Below are 13,487 nucleotides of genomic sequence, written 5' to 3'. Positions count from 1 at the left end.
GTAGCAGTAGGTACGGCCCGGTCATGCCATCCCACTCTTGACTCGTGAGCTGTAACTTCGCAGTACTAGCTGGCTACCTACTGCATACATACTACCTATTGTTCTGAAACATGTTTGCACAGCCTTTCGCTTTGCCTGATCCGGTGGATCCATCAGCCGGCATTCGTGCAGTAGTAAGCATAAACTCTCAAGCGAGCCACTACCATTCAACCATTGCCAGATCGTACACTAGCGTTGAGTGTAAGCAACCAACTTTTCTTCATCCAGAACGTGCAGCCTTGAAGGTTCGAAGGTTCGAAGTGCAGCAGGCGCCGGAAACGACTCCTCCGAAAGACTCGGCAACAATTGCAGCACCCAGCATGTGGCCGCCATGTATGTATGTCTTGGACTCGTCGTACACGCGCTTCTCTGGCAGTCGTGCTCTCAAGACGCTTCATCGTCCGTTTCGTCATGGCACTACGCCATGAAGCCTCAGACCAATGCCGGACAAGAGCCGCACCACTGATCAGGTGAGAGGCTTAGCGCTGGGATAGTATAGCTATGGTAAATATGTCATTTTGGAGAACGCAGGACTGGATTGGAGAGTTGAGCGAACTGGTCTCAGTAGAGATGATGAGTTGTGAGGCTGTTGAGGTTGCTGGAAGCGCTGCACTAGTCCCGATCAGTCTTAGCCCCCATCATACGCGCTCAGCCCTCTCGAATGAATGCTGGCGGCAACAACAAGCGAACATCCATCTCTGCATCAATCTGTCTCGTCCGTCATCATGAGCGCCAACAAACGCCTCTATTGCTTTCCATCATGCAGGGCTACCAGCCATGACAGAGTGCCGGCGCTTCTGGTAAGCACGGGTACAGACATCTGGGCGAGTCCCAAACATAGAGTATTACTACTTATGCACACAGCCTACCAGCGGCCGTGCTTGTACATTGGATGCGAATTCTTTCCTTCTTTCTGACGTTTGTCGTTTGACAACTTTCCTTAATACTTCTCTGTTGTTTCTTTGCCTGTATCAGTTTCAGCCGTTGATCGGCCTGTTCTTTGGTTTCCCATGCCCTCTCAATTTCTCTCAGGTCAGTACTTCTCCGTCAGATCAATGCCATCGCATGAGAACTGATCAGGCAACAGATCTTGTACAGTTATGATTCTTAGACTCTGCGCTCTTCTCATTGCCACGGCATTTCCTGTGTCTTTAGCATATCCTCAAAGCATTCATGATGCTGAAATTCCATACGAGTTGTCTGTTGTACCAGAGTGTGCAAGGGAGTGTCTGCGCGAGTCTCTAGCGACGACTTTTTCTTCTGATTGTAAAGATAGTGGCACGAACGACATCCAGTGCTACTGCGCAGCCTATGACAGCAACGGCTTCACTTTCGGAGAAGCGGCATTGCGGTGCTTCTACATGAACTGCCAGAGTGATAAGGAGGAAGCATCACGTATATATAACGTCTGCGTTGGTCAGCCAAAGGCAGTCCAGCGAACTATGGGCTCAATACCCATCACCCGGTTCCCTCCATCAACGACCGTGTCAACAGCCCCACCGTTAATTACATCGAGTACGTCAGAAGTAAAAGGTACGATGATGTTGTGGCCGTACATGCCTACGCCAATAACGACATCAATTCCAAATGAGACTCCAGGTGCAGCTTCGGATGCTACACCGGGGCCGTCAGCTGCGGTAGCACCAGCACCTCACTCCACGGGACCATTGAGCACCCCTCAGATCGTGGGCATATCCGTTGCTGGGGCCTCGGCTCTTATCCTCGCTACTGGTGCAATCATTCTTGTGACCTGTACTCAGCAACGGCGAAGACGACGAGCTATGGAGCAAGCGAAATTTGATCGTATGGAAAACAAAAGTGAAAAACGAAGTCCTCCAGGAAGCCGCGATGGGGAGGGTAATTCATCCTTGAAGCCACTCATGTTGCCTTTTAAGGTGTTAAGAGATCCTCGCAGTGGCCCTGGAGGAGTTGGTATAGCTCCCGCGCCTCCAAGGTCGACAACTCCGTCACCGCGTCGGTCCGTCGTCGGCCTGGCGCCAGTACGGACGAATCTTCCCAGGCTGCAATTGAACGACCAGCGACCAAGATCACAGTGGATCAATCCAGATATTCCAGTGGAGCAGATTGGTTTGGCTATTAGTCCAGAGTCGGATCTTGGAACGTCTCCAGATAGCATGAGAAGCACGAGAACAGTCTCACGTCTTCTCCCGGCAAAGCCTTCACCTCAGCTCGCTCGTCCAACGAGTACGGCGTCTGGTCTGACAGTGTTCGAAGAAGATCGATACAGCAGATCAGTGCGGCAGAGTCAAGCGGCTCGCCCGCCCCTTGCTCGACTCTCAGCAGCGAATGCTCTGACTGAACTTCCAACCCCACCCACTCAAATGAGCCCCTTTGCAGACCCTACAATGGTGCCTCGGCCACTAAACCACTCAATGCGTCAAGTAAGCCATCCACCCACGCCGCCTCCGCCTTTTCCTGTTCCTCCAATTCCAGTGTCCGTTCCGAAGGCGCCGTCAGCGTCAGAGCCATCTATGCCGTTCACCCCTGCTCCCATCAAATCCAGCTTAGGCGGGCCTAAGGAGCCGCCCGTGTTGTCTCTCAACATACCCATCAGACAGTCACGGACACCTCTGCTACCAAACTTTGAGACCTTCCTTTCACAAGCGTCTTCCCCAATACTACCTCCAAAGCCATTGTCCGCAAAGCCACTGCCTACAAGAGTGTTTGCGGCCCCCGAGTATACATCACCAGCGACCGAAGTCCCTCCTAGAACACCAAATATGGCGAACCTAGTGGGAACACCACCAACAACGAGCCGAAAACGTGGCAGCAACGATAGTACTAGCACCGACGGTTCCGAAGGTTATGTACCGAAGTACTACGCCAGCCCACGAAGTACGGCTGGTGCTGGAAAAGTTGACAAACCGAGCAAGTCACCAAGAATCATAGATATCGGCACAGCCGGCTCAACCAAAACATCCACACCGCTGTCTCGGAGCTCGACGCACAAGTCGGCATCCGTCCGGGACTCAATGGCTTCCTGCACGACCTTCGAGACCGCCGACATGGACGAGCCCACGCCCCCATCAGACGAAGAAAAGACTCTACCCGCCATCCCAGAATCGCCCATCTCCGGGCTGAAATACCCCAAGATCCCTCGCGCATCCAATCAAGCCGTCCCCCGCAGTCCCCGCAGCTCACATGGCTCCCTCACACTCGACACGCGACCCTCACTGCTACAGAAGCGCCGCGGCGACGACGCAGCTCAGGATCTCGAAAAGCGCCTGTTTGTCAGCCCGATCTCGTCTAGTCTCCGCTCCAGCAACACGACGCATAGCAGAGTGGGTAGTGATGGCACGCTGCCTCAGCAGGTCACGTACTCGCAGCTCGCGGTCAAGTCTGGGCCTGGCAGTGCGGATATGTTCGGCCCGTTGAAGAGCCCGATGTGGGCGCCGCGCATCACGCCGACGCGCCGGGGACAGGATCTGTTTCTCTCGGTCTCGTAGGGTGGGATAATGAGGATCTGTAGGCTGCAGGTCGCGACCTCTTTATTTCTGGGGAAGGGGGGTCTTTTAATATGGTATTGGTGGTCCGTCCTCCAGGTGAGACACGCACACACACATACACACAAAAAACCACGTTTCCTTTGCGTCAATTGTAAACAGCAAAGATACCCCATTCATTTGATTTCTTGCAAGCTTTTTCGGTCCAGGTCTGGGTCTGGGTAGGTGGGTGGGCATCGTGAGCACTCTTTCTAGCATTGCATAGAACCTATCAGAGCAAAATCCGCATCCACGATATCAAAGTGGCATTGTATCATAGTTTTAATTTGGAAATGAAATGAAAAATTTAGCAGTACATCATACATTGTTCATTCCCAACTGTGCCACCATTATTCATCATCGATCGTGACACAATACGCTGCAGAGACCTAAGTGGACAAGGGATTTTAATACTTTTTATGGCGCATGAAACGAGTGCACGGTCAACGAAATGGGGATATAGCTCAATGGTCAGAGTGCTTGACTACGATGATGTATGTATTGTATGTACATGGGATGTGAGATCAAGAGGTTCTGAGTTCGACCCTCAGTATCCCCTGTTCCTTTTACTTGTTTTTTGGTTGGGTTTTGTGGTTTCTTGGGGGTAATAATGAATGAATGAATGGATTATATGGAGATGTGGCCGGAGGTGGCTTAATGTGGTAAGCCGGATATGCCAAGAGGGTAAGGGTCTTCAAGTCCTTCTGCCTTAGGCGCCGACGCGATGTCGGAGACACTTCCGCGACCGGTCGTCCGTGGCGATGTGTCAATAGTGTTTACTAATTACTGGTGGAATCCGTCGCACTGTTACTAAGCACTGGATCGGTCCATTCTAATACATACATAAATAGACCTTGCTCTATGGGATATGTTGGTATTTATCTTTATCCAATAGAGTCGGTGGTATTTCGTGTATATGAATAAGGAGGTATTGATTATATACTACTACTTTCTAGCACAGACTATAACTGTTTCTTGTACGTATGTACGAATGAACCTAAACTCGCAGAGCTCTTACAACCCCATGGCTATCCATACTCAGGATATATATATATATATATATATATCCAGATATATACATCTCAAATTGCGGGTTGAGGAATGCCAAGTGCCATGCTACAAAAGTCACAGATGAATTGTAACTGGGCGGGTCCCCCCAACTAGCGTGGACATTTCATCATGGATGGAGGGGCAAGCCAAGCCCAACAACGCAGTTCCTGTTGCTCTGTTTCTTTTTATCGTCTCCCTCTCTCCCTCCGAAACTTTTCTTCCGACTACAATATCCCAATTATACCCATTCAATCCGCCTTTCACCATGGGCTACACAGACGTTGACCAGCTTGCCATCAACACAATCCGTACCCTCGCCGTAAGTACTTCCACTCTATCTATCCTTCAGCTTCCCGCTACTACCCTACCCCACTATTGATGAGCTCTCAGCTCAACATACAGTACCCTTTGTTCTTTCGGCCAATTCTCCCCAGCCATCAAAGCCAGCGTCAAATTGACAATACAATCTAATCATTCTGCTATCCTAGATCGATGCTACCGCCGCTGCGAACTCCGGTCATCCCGGAGCCCCTATGGGCATGGCGCCAGTCGCCCACGTCCTCTTCAACAAGTTCATGACTTTCAACCCAAAAAACCCCGACTGGTTGAATCGCGATCGTTTCGTGCTATCGTACGTCCTAGCCTTTTCATATCTGTAGCAAGCGAGGCAGTGGGATGGTACTGGGAGCTTCGAAGGATCGAGGACAGCCGGTGTTGGCTTACTCGGGGCGTGATTGCCTCTTGTCAGCATTGCTGATAAGGATCTTTGTGTGACGAGCGGAAGAGAAGTTTGCTCAAAGTACCCGGATGTCGATCTCTAGCCATTGGCAGTCGTGCGGGTTGCACATTCGAATCGACACAGCTGTTGTAAGCTGACGCTAACTCTATTCTCATAGGAACGGACATGGATGCATGCTCCAGTATGCTTTGCTACACCTTTTCGGCTACGGCGTCTCTCTAGATGACCTAAAGAACTTCCGCGTAAGTACCAAGAGTGTGGTTCACAATGGCTTCCTCGCTCATAGATAGCAGCAAATCGACAGCATCACCCCAGGTCACCCGGAAGCACATGATACCCCAGGTGTTGAGGTCACAACCGGTCCTCTGGGTCAGGGTTTCGCCAATGCCGTCGGTCTGGCTATTGCACAACAGCACACCGCTGCTGTGTTCAACAAGCCCGGATTCGAGCTGGTGAACAACCACATCTACATGTTCTTTGGTGATGGATGCGCCATGGAGGGTATCGCCAGTGAAGCTGCTAGCACTGCTGGTCACCTGCAGCTAGGCAACCTGATTGCCGTATACGACGACAACCATATCTCTATTGGTTAGCATGATGATTGAGTTTTGAAAAACATGACCGACTAATTAATCTGCAGACGGCGACACCAAGTGTGCTTTCACTGAAGACGTTACGAAGCGATTCGAGTCATATGGCTGGCACGTCCAGTGGGTCAAGGATGGTGACAACGACCTCGAGGGTATTGAGGCCGCTATCAAGGCAGCCAAGGAAGTGAAGGACAAGCCTTCCATGATCCGCCTCACAACCACCATCGGTTTCGGCTCCAAGCTTCAGGGTACCGGCGGTGTTCACGGAAACCCTCTCAAGTCCGACGATATTCAGCAAGTCAAGCAGAAGTTCGGATTCGACCCTGAGAAGACCTTTGTCGTCCCTCAAGAAGTCACGGACCTGTACCACAAGCATGCCGCAGACGGCGCTGCTGCTGAACAAGAGTGGAACAAGCTTTTCGAAAGCTATGGCAAGGAGCACGGAGACCTACACAAGGACCTCACCCGTCGTCTGAAGGGAGACCTACCAGAGGGATGGCAAGATAAGCTGCCAACATACAAGCCAGGTGATGCCGCCATTGCCTCGCGTAAGCTTTCAGAGTCAGTACTAGAGGCCATCTACGAAGCCGTGCCTGAACTCCTCTCCGGATCTGCTGACCTGACTGGCTCCAACAACACCCGGTGGAAGAAGGCAGTCGACTTCCAACCCCCCAACCTTGGCATTGGAGACTGGTCCGGACGTTATCTCCGGTATGGTGTGCGTGAGCATGCGATGGCTGGTATCATGAACGGTCTATCCGCCTACGGAACCATCATTCCTGCTGGTGGTACTTTCCTGAACTTCGTCTCATATGCTGCTGGATCTGTCCGTCTCTCGTCCCTCTCACACCAGCGTGTCATTTACATCGCCACCCACGACTCGATCGGTCTTGGTGAGGATGGCCCGACTCATCAGCCTATCGAGACTCTTGCCCATTTCCGAGCGCTGCCCAACATGATGGTATGGCGCCCAGCTGACGGTAACGAGACTTCTGCTGCCTACTACATGGCTCTCACGTCCAAGAGCACTCCTTCTATCCTTGCCCTTACCCGTCAGAACCTTCCTCAGCTCGAGGGCTCTACCATCGAGAGAGCCATCAAGGGAGGCTACGTTGCCCTCGAAGACAAAGACGCGAAGATCACCCTAGTATCGACTGGTTCCGAGGTGTCACTCTGTCTTGAGGCCGTCAAGGTGCTCAAGGAGCAAGGTATCCCAGCTCGTGTCGCATCCCTGCCTTGTGTCGAAGTGTTCGATGCCCAGGACAAGGAGTACAAGCTCAGCGTTATCCCCGACGGTATTGCATCCATGTCTGTTGAGGTCATGTCCACTCTCGGATGGGAGAAGTACAGTCATGAGCAGTTTGGTCTTAACCGATTTGGTGCTTCTGGACCATACAAGGAGGTCTACAAGGTAAGTTTAGACGTAGATTCGGACTCTCTTCACATTATTGACGTTTCCAGAAATTCGAATTCACTCCTGAGGGCATCGCTAAGCGTGCGGCCGCAACCGTCGAGTTCTACAAGGACGTCAAGCCTCTCCGCTCGCCGCTTAACCGTGCCTTCCAGCAACTCATCTAAAAAGTCTTGGATGTGCCTACCGATACATGTGCATGCGACAGACGTGGCTCGCGGATAGCCACTTCACGACACGATGGACGAGGATCTTGGCCTGCGTCAGCGATTGAGGTAAAATGTTTCAAATAGCCCTATAGAAATTGAGATATGAAGCTTCAACCCACGTGTTCTGATCGCCATTGACGATGATATTTGCGAATATCAAAGTCAATTTGACGCTACCACGCACTGCTGTACTCTATGACACTTCTTTCCATTATTTTCATTAAGAAGGTAGGTCATTCATGTAGTAATGTTTCTTTGCGTATTTGTGAGAATTTCAGATTCATATGGTAGGAAACGGGAATAAGGAGCTGACTAAATTCCGTCACCGGCCTCACCTCTACGTCCTGACTCTTCTCTCTCTTTCTCAACCTTCTTATGTACGCTCATGGAAAGTCACCTCACGCAATAATGTCTTCTACCTTTCCTTCCGTACAGTCCTTCTTCCAGCCCACGTTTGCATCAATATCGCGGAGCGGCTCGAGCTCGGAGCTAGGAAAAGACCTGACTGGCGATGGCTTCTCAGCAGAAGACGTTAACAGCGTGATCAACCCACCAGTAAACACCAATTGGACACCGACTCGCGACTACGAAGAGACTGACATTGCCGACCTTGTGCCTGGTCCGAGATGTGTGACGTTCATGGGCAGGATAGTGAACGTATTCGATCTGGTCACGCCGAGTAAGAAGCCCAAGGCGGCCAAAGGGTGCTTGAAGATGGTGCTGAGGGACGATACCGGCACTGTCACGGTATGTGTGTCGTGTGCTCAGCTACAGGCTGAATACACCAGCGATGGCGATGTTCCACACTGGGCTTCTAGTTTGTGGCCTACTACTCACATCGCTCGCAGGTCCGCTTATGGTATGCAAAGACTGTGTATACGCTTCGTCTCGGACAGCTTGTCAGTGTGTGGACACAGCACATCTCCAACGGTGATCATGCCAGTCTTGCCCCGAGCAACGCACCGCTCTTTGCAAGCGTGTTTCCTGAGAGAGAACGATTGTGTCACATCATGGTGCATGTCCGCAGTGACGACGGACGGCTCTGCAAAATTCCAAAAGGCTACATCGAGGGACAGCATCTGTCGAAGCTCATGACGCTGAGGTCCTACCTGGACGGCGGCCACGAAGTCGAGGAGGGAAGAGTCCTCGTATGCGTAGAGAGCATAGGCGCAAAGAAGACTAGTAACCATTCCCCCAGTATCCCCCCTCAGCACAACCCATACTAACACTCCCACCCTCAAAACAGTCACAAACAAACAAAACACCACAACAACCCTCACCCCCCTCACAATCTTCGACACCACAACCTCCTGCACCCTCACCCTCTTCGCCCACGCCCCCTCCTCAACCCCCCTCTTCCACCCCTCCCACACAATCCTCCTCCTCACATCCCCATCCCTCCACCTCTCCCCCAACTCCACCCCCTCCCTAACCCTCTCCCAAACCTCAACCCTCGACATAAACCCTGCAATCCCAGCAACAACCCACCTCCGCACCTACGCCCTCCACCGCGCCATCCAATCCCACATCAACCCTCCCTTCCCACCCCAGCACATCTTCAACATCCACGCCGCCGCATCCTCGGCCCTCAGAATCCGCTATACCCTCGCTGACATCGACGCCGCGGCTCGTGCGAACCCCGCTGATACACTGTCTGGCTATGTCAGCGTGCTTATCTCGCGTGTCTGTCTTGTGCGGCTCAGGAGGCGGTGCATGCTTATGTGTGCTGCTTGTCCGCGGTGTGGGGTCGGGGTGTATGCTTCTGCGGTTGTGGCGGCTTGTTCGCGGTGTGAGGAGGATAATGATGATGATGACGGTGGGCAGGGTGTTGCGCTGGCGCTGAATCCGGATGTGCTGGGCGAGGTGGTTGATGAGACAGGGTGTTTGCGGGGTGGGAAGGCTGTGTTTTCGGAGGAGGCGTGGGGGCAGTTGTTTGGGCGGTCGGTGGGGGAGTTGGTTGGGTGTGAGGTGGAGGTGTTGAGGTATTTGGAGGAGAGGATGGCGGGGGTGCGGGTTACGCTTTGTTTTGGGTGGGTTGGGGGTGGTGGTGGTGGTGGTGGTGGTGGTGGGTATGGACGTGGGGATGGATATGGAGAGGGGGAGGGGGTAGGGAGGTTGCTTGTTTGGGGGGTTAGGGCTTGATTTGGGGGATGGGGTGTTTTGTGAGGAGATGGATGGGCGGGTCAGACGGGTCGATGGTAGGTTGTGTGAGTGAGATTATATCTACGTGAGATACTGAGAAGTGTGTTAGGTTGAACTTTGTACGATACAGAAATATGCTTGAAGCCTTTACTCTTTACTCGCCCTCGCGCGACAAACCACATCCCCTATATCCAAGGCCTCAAACCGATCTACGAACCTGTCTACCACCCCCTCGCCACACATCTATTTTAGGAGTTGTGGGATCGGAAGTGGGTGCATAGAAGTGTGTGGATGAGGACTTTGGAGTATGCTCGGACGAGGTTGCTAGAGCGCATTCTATGCTATTTCGAAAAGAAACGTCGACGTTGGAAACAAAAACACCACGAACTCCATCCCAACATGCTCGATTCTACCACTAAACTACCCAACCCAACACCTGATATCGTGCGTGGTCCAGCAGTCACTCTGGCCTCACCCCTATGTGTCTAGTATTTCTTACTTCTTACGAGGACGCAAGGGTCTGCCCTCACGCTTTCTCTTCTGCGGAGTGGTAGGTAGAGCAGAATCTTCGCGGTGCGAACGCGATTCCGGAATACGGAAGGAGGGCGGCGGTGATACCACCGGCCGATCTGATTCGGTGTCTCCGTCACGACTGATCTCCAAACCCACATCCTGTTCATGAGTGTCCTCTGCATCCGTGTCGCTCTCAGACTCCGGTTCCATATCACGGACAATGTAGACCATGCCATTCGCGACCGGCCTCAGGATCTCGGCCTCGACGATATCCTCGAGGGAGGCGTTGTCTAGTTTGCCTCGGTACACGGCCAGGAGATGCAGGATCCAGAGCAGAAGATTGATCGTGAACTCGTCCTTCTTGCCGTATCGCGACCACTCGATGGCTTTGTACTCGACGATGGCTGCGTCTGTGACGTTGCCGATGACGTCGCTCATGCGGGCCCCAGGACTGTTCGGCTCATAGCTGCCAATGCGCAGAGCTACCAGCTCCAAATTCGTGATGATATATCCGTAGCGCGCCCTTCCAAGAATGCAATACCACAGAACTTGGGCGATGGGCGAAAGACGCGCGTCGCTCGTAGTGCAAGTGACTTCCCCTGTGGCCTCGTCGGTGATATCGGAGACTACAGTGCTGTCCCAGCTCCACCCAGTTTTGGTCTCGCCTGGGAGTATGTTGATATCATTCTCTTCGCCACATATACTAGCCCAATCAGGGAGAAATTTTGGTTCTGTCCGGTCTCGCAGGTATGCTTGCCCTCCTCGGACTAGTCTCATCGGAGGTACGACTTGGCGGGGAGTATTCTCTAGAGCTTCTAGTATAATAAATTGATTGGATTGAATCAAGACTGACTCCAGAGAGTTTTCGTTGCTGATTTGGAGTAGTGGCCTATGCAGGAAAGGTGGGTCACGTAAACTCGATTTTCGTTGAGATAGAGTCTTCTGGAGCACATCCAAGAGTGGCTCTGGTTCAAGTGTTTTCCAGTCCCTGATGATCAACGGCTTCGGATATCTCGCCGGCTTGCTACCGGATTTCTTAGTGCCTTTGGGGGTACTATGTTTGCTCGTACCGGAGATGGAAAGTCTCTTGTCTCGAGGCTTGGTTGGTCTCAGCTGATCTCTAGTGTTAGTATGGACTGATTCAAGATCCACAAATTTACTCACGATAGCATGTCTAGTAATTGCAGGATTCTCCTGAATCAGGTATTCGTGGAGTGTGCGTACTTGGCCCATGTTGCGGTAAGGCTGTCAACTATGTCTATAGTGCCAGGGCAGACATGGTCCACCGGCATACATTGATATAGAAAGACATCTAAGACTCAATGACAGGGCTTTTCAGGCAAACAAGTGCCTTCTGCATGAACCATCAGCAAGATATCTGCCGCGATCATCCATTGGAGGTTGTAGATGCGCAAAAGAGGAGTTGCTGCCAGCTATCCTCGACGAAGACAAGCCAAGCCATATAATCTCAGGGGGTGTATGGGTGTCGGGCAAATTCATGTGATAGGTATGCGAGTGTTTGCTTGCTCCGGTGTTATTTAAGTGGCCATCTCATCCCTTATCTTGTGTAGCAGTATCGATGAATAGATCCATCAGCGGTTCGTTCGCGAGGGTGACCCCCGCACCCGACGGCACGGATCGAAGGCTGTCTAGAAGAACCAATCTACTGGCTTTAAGCAAAACGACACTTGTTGTCACACGATGATCCCTCCCTGATGGCGCTGCCTCATTATCGGCTACCTATCAGTGAAGCTGCCCCGATCAATAAACAAACCGTCAGCTTTGAGAATGGGCTGCATGATTAGCGCGATGTGACAGAAATGGCCGAATTTCGTAATTTGCTCTCTTTGTCTTACCTGTACAAGGGTACGCCAACTTCAGCTCTGTGGCAGGAATGCCTGCCTTGCTTTGTGCAACTTAACAAGGTCAGCTTTTGTTCCGGATCTTCAGAGCGAGAAGACCTCAAACTTCGCTACGACATGTCGCTGGCGCGCTTCCAGCTCGCATATAGTCCTAGAAGGCCATTGCCACCTTGCGAAGGACCAAAGCTGTTGCCATTCAAGAGACATAAGGGTAATATCCACTTCCTAAAGCTTCTTAGTTCGTCGCCGCGCTTGGACGGATCTGAAGGAGCCGAAGGAGGTCACAGCTATGTCTTCAAGGTTCGCATAGGTAAGAAGAAGTATGCACTAAAGGTCGTAAGTAAATATGCGCATAGTTAACCACGGCTTTGTCGTTCAAGCCTAATATGGGTCTAGTTCAAGTTCTTCAGTGTCGAGCAAGAACGCTCCTCGGTATTTCCTACCGATAAGGTCAAGGCAAGCGATGAGATAATCACCTATCACTCCGATCCATTTTATGCAGAGTGTAGAGCATACGGAAAGCTGCAAATCCATGAGCAACAGCAGCAAAAACAACGAACAAGAGACGAGAGGCGGCGACATCGGGAACATCCACACCGACTAGCTGTACCCTGCTACGGCTATCTTTATCTCTCGGCAGAGCAGTATGGGGAAATCTTCAGCGAGCAATTCGGGATTCGAGACTGGGACTGGCCAGAAGAAGATGAAGAAAAGAGCTGGCGGGAGAAGCCACCGTTCCGAGCTTTGGTGAAAGAGCTCGTAGAGTCCAAGGAAGCCATCGTTAACGCAGAAGAAATGGAGCGAGATCTACACGGACTGAGGAAATTGGGAATATACCCAGTAGACCTGTACGCGAGGAATTACCTGGATGGAAAACTTGTTGATTTCAGTAGCGCGCTGATATCTCCACACTGGTGGCTCGATTCTCTCAGACCACTGCGGCGCCAGAGGGTGTTGGACGAGGAGCTTTTACTGTTCAGAGAGATGATCAGAGAGGCACAAACCAATTCCTGAGATATTGCTGCGAGGGGCTAGACACTGTCCGGGGGAGGAGATGAGAATTAAAGAGAGCCAAAGCCAAGGAGATGAAATGATAGCATCATGAATGATGGTGCTATGTATAGCCATTCTGAAACTACATTATCACTTCGGAAACCAAGTATCGCTCTTCAACCTCGCAGCAATCATTGCGTACGAGAGGAAAGGAGAGGTCAGAGTGGCGGCAGTCAGCCTCGATGGGAGATTGGGCATAGCTTCAAGACGATGGAAGAAGCCTTGCCGAGCGGTAAATGTACGATATCTGGTAGTCAGCGACGAGTAATGATCTCTAATCACTGCATTGATAGCGGGGATAGGAGGGTGAATAAGTGAGAGTTTGAAGGAGAAGAAGGAAGACGAAGAAGAAGCTTGAAAGAGTAAATGATTTAGC

At 51.7% G+C, this 13,487-nt stretch overlaps 6 protein-coding genes and 1 non-coding gene across 7 annotated transcripts; 6 read left to right on the top strand and 1 right to left on the bottom strand.

Annotated features, from left to right (window-relative positions):
- The first annotated feature begins 736 nt into the window (after window positions 1–736).
- Window positions 737–3,837, top strand: EJ05DRAFT_471639 (uncharacterized protein). Its single transcript, XM_033743007.1, has 2 exons — window positions 737–1,071; window positions 1,127–3,837. The coding sequence occupies exon 2, from the start codon at window positions 1,140–1,142 to the stop codon at window positions 3,504–3,506; it is 2,367 nt and encodes a 788-aa protein (XP_033605122.1). The 5' UTR covers window positions 737–1,071; window positions 1,127–1,139; the 3' UTR covers window positions 3,507–3,837.
- A 158-nt stretch (window positions 3,838–3,995) lies between these two features.
- EJ05DRAFT_t10 lies at window positions 3,996–4,101 on the top strand. The gene has a single exon. It is a non-coding gene; the product is annotated as a tRNA-Arg (tRNA).
- Window positions 4,102–4,920: 819 nt separating this feature from the next.
- Window positions 4,921–7,708, top strand: EJ05DRAFT_8849 (transketolase). The gene is made up of 5 exons (XM_033750038.1): window positions 4,921–5,223; window positions 5,489–5,573; window positions 5,625–5,919; window positions 5,972–7,332; window positions 7,383–7,708. The coding sequence occupies exons 1-5, from the start codon at window positions 5,126–5,128 to the stop codon at window positions 7,497–7,499; spliced, it is 1,956 nt and encodes a 651-aa protein (XP_033605121.1). The 5' UTR covers window positions 4,921–5,125; the 3' UTR covers window positions 7,500–7,708.
- A 241-nt stretch (window positions 7,709–7,949) lies between these two features.
- Window positions 7,950–9,683, top strand: EJ05DRAFT_495538 (uncharacterized protein; the record flags this gene model as incomplete). The annotated part of the gene is made up of 3 exons (XM_033746263.1): window positions 7,950–8,288; window positions 8,390–8,723; window positions 8,788–9,683. 3 exons carry the CDS (start codon window positions 7,950–7,952, stop codon window positions 9,681–9,683), a joined length of 1,569 nt encoding a protein of 522 aa, XP_033605120.1.
- Window positions 9,684–10,178: 495 nt separating this feature from the next.
- On the bottom strand, window positions 10,179–11,429 carry EJ05DRAFT_495537 (uncharacterized protein; the record flags this gene model as incomplete). The annotated part of the gene is made up of 2 exons (XM_033746262.1): window positions 10,179–11,309; window positions 11,361–11,429. 2 exons carry the CDS (start codon window positions 11,427–11,429, stop codon window positions 10,179–10,181), a joined length of 1,200 nt encoding a protein of 399 aa, XP_033605119.1.
- A 528-nt stretch (window positions 11,430–11,957) lies between these two features.
- On the top strand, window positions 11,958–12,607 carry EJ05DRAFT_471638 (uncharacterized protein; the record flags this gene model as incomplete). The annotated part of the gene is made up of 1 exon (XM_033743006.1): window positions 11,958–12,607. A coding segment is annotated over exon 1 (398 nt), but the record flags the coding sequence as incomplete, so codon positions are not given.
- A 494-nt stretch (window positions 12,608–13,101) lies between these two features.
- On the top strand, window positions 13,102–13,430 carry EJ05DRAFT_471637 (uncharacterized protein). The gene is made up of 2 exons (XM_033743005.1): window positions 13,102–13,349; window positions 13,405–13,430. Exons 1-2 carry the CDS (start codon window positions 13,160–13,162, stop codon window positions 13,419–13,421), a joined length of 207 nt encoding a protein of 68 aa, XP_033605117.1. The 5' UTR covers window positions 13,102–13,159; the 3' UTR covers window positions 13,422–13,430.
- The last annotated feature ends 57 nt before the right edge of the window (window positions 13,431–13,487 follow it).

This window comes from Pseudovirgaria hyperparasitica, assembly GCF_010093815.1.
Source record: "Pseudovirgaria hyperparasitica strain CBS 121739 unplaced genomic scaffold EJ05scaffold_1, whole genome shotgun sequence".
Classification (NCBI taxonomy): domain Eukaryota; kingdom Fungi; phylum Ascomycota; class Dothideomycetes; order Acrospermales; family Acrospermaceae; genus Pseudovirgaria; species Pseudovirgaria hyperparasitica.
Note: the sequence above shows the minus strand (reverse complement) of the source record. Positions and strands in the feature narration are given on the sequence as shown.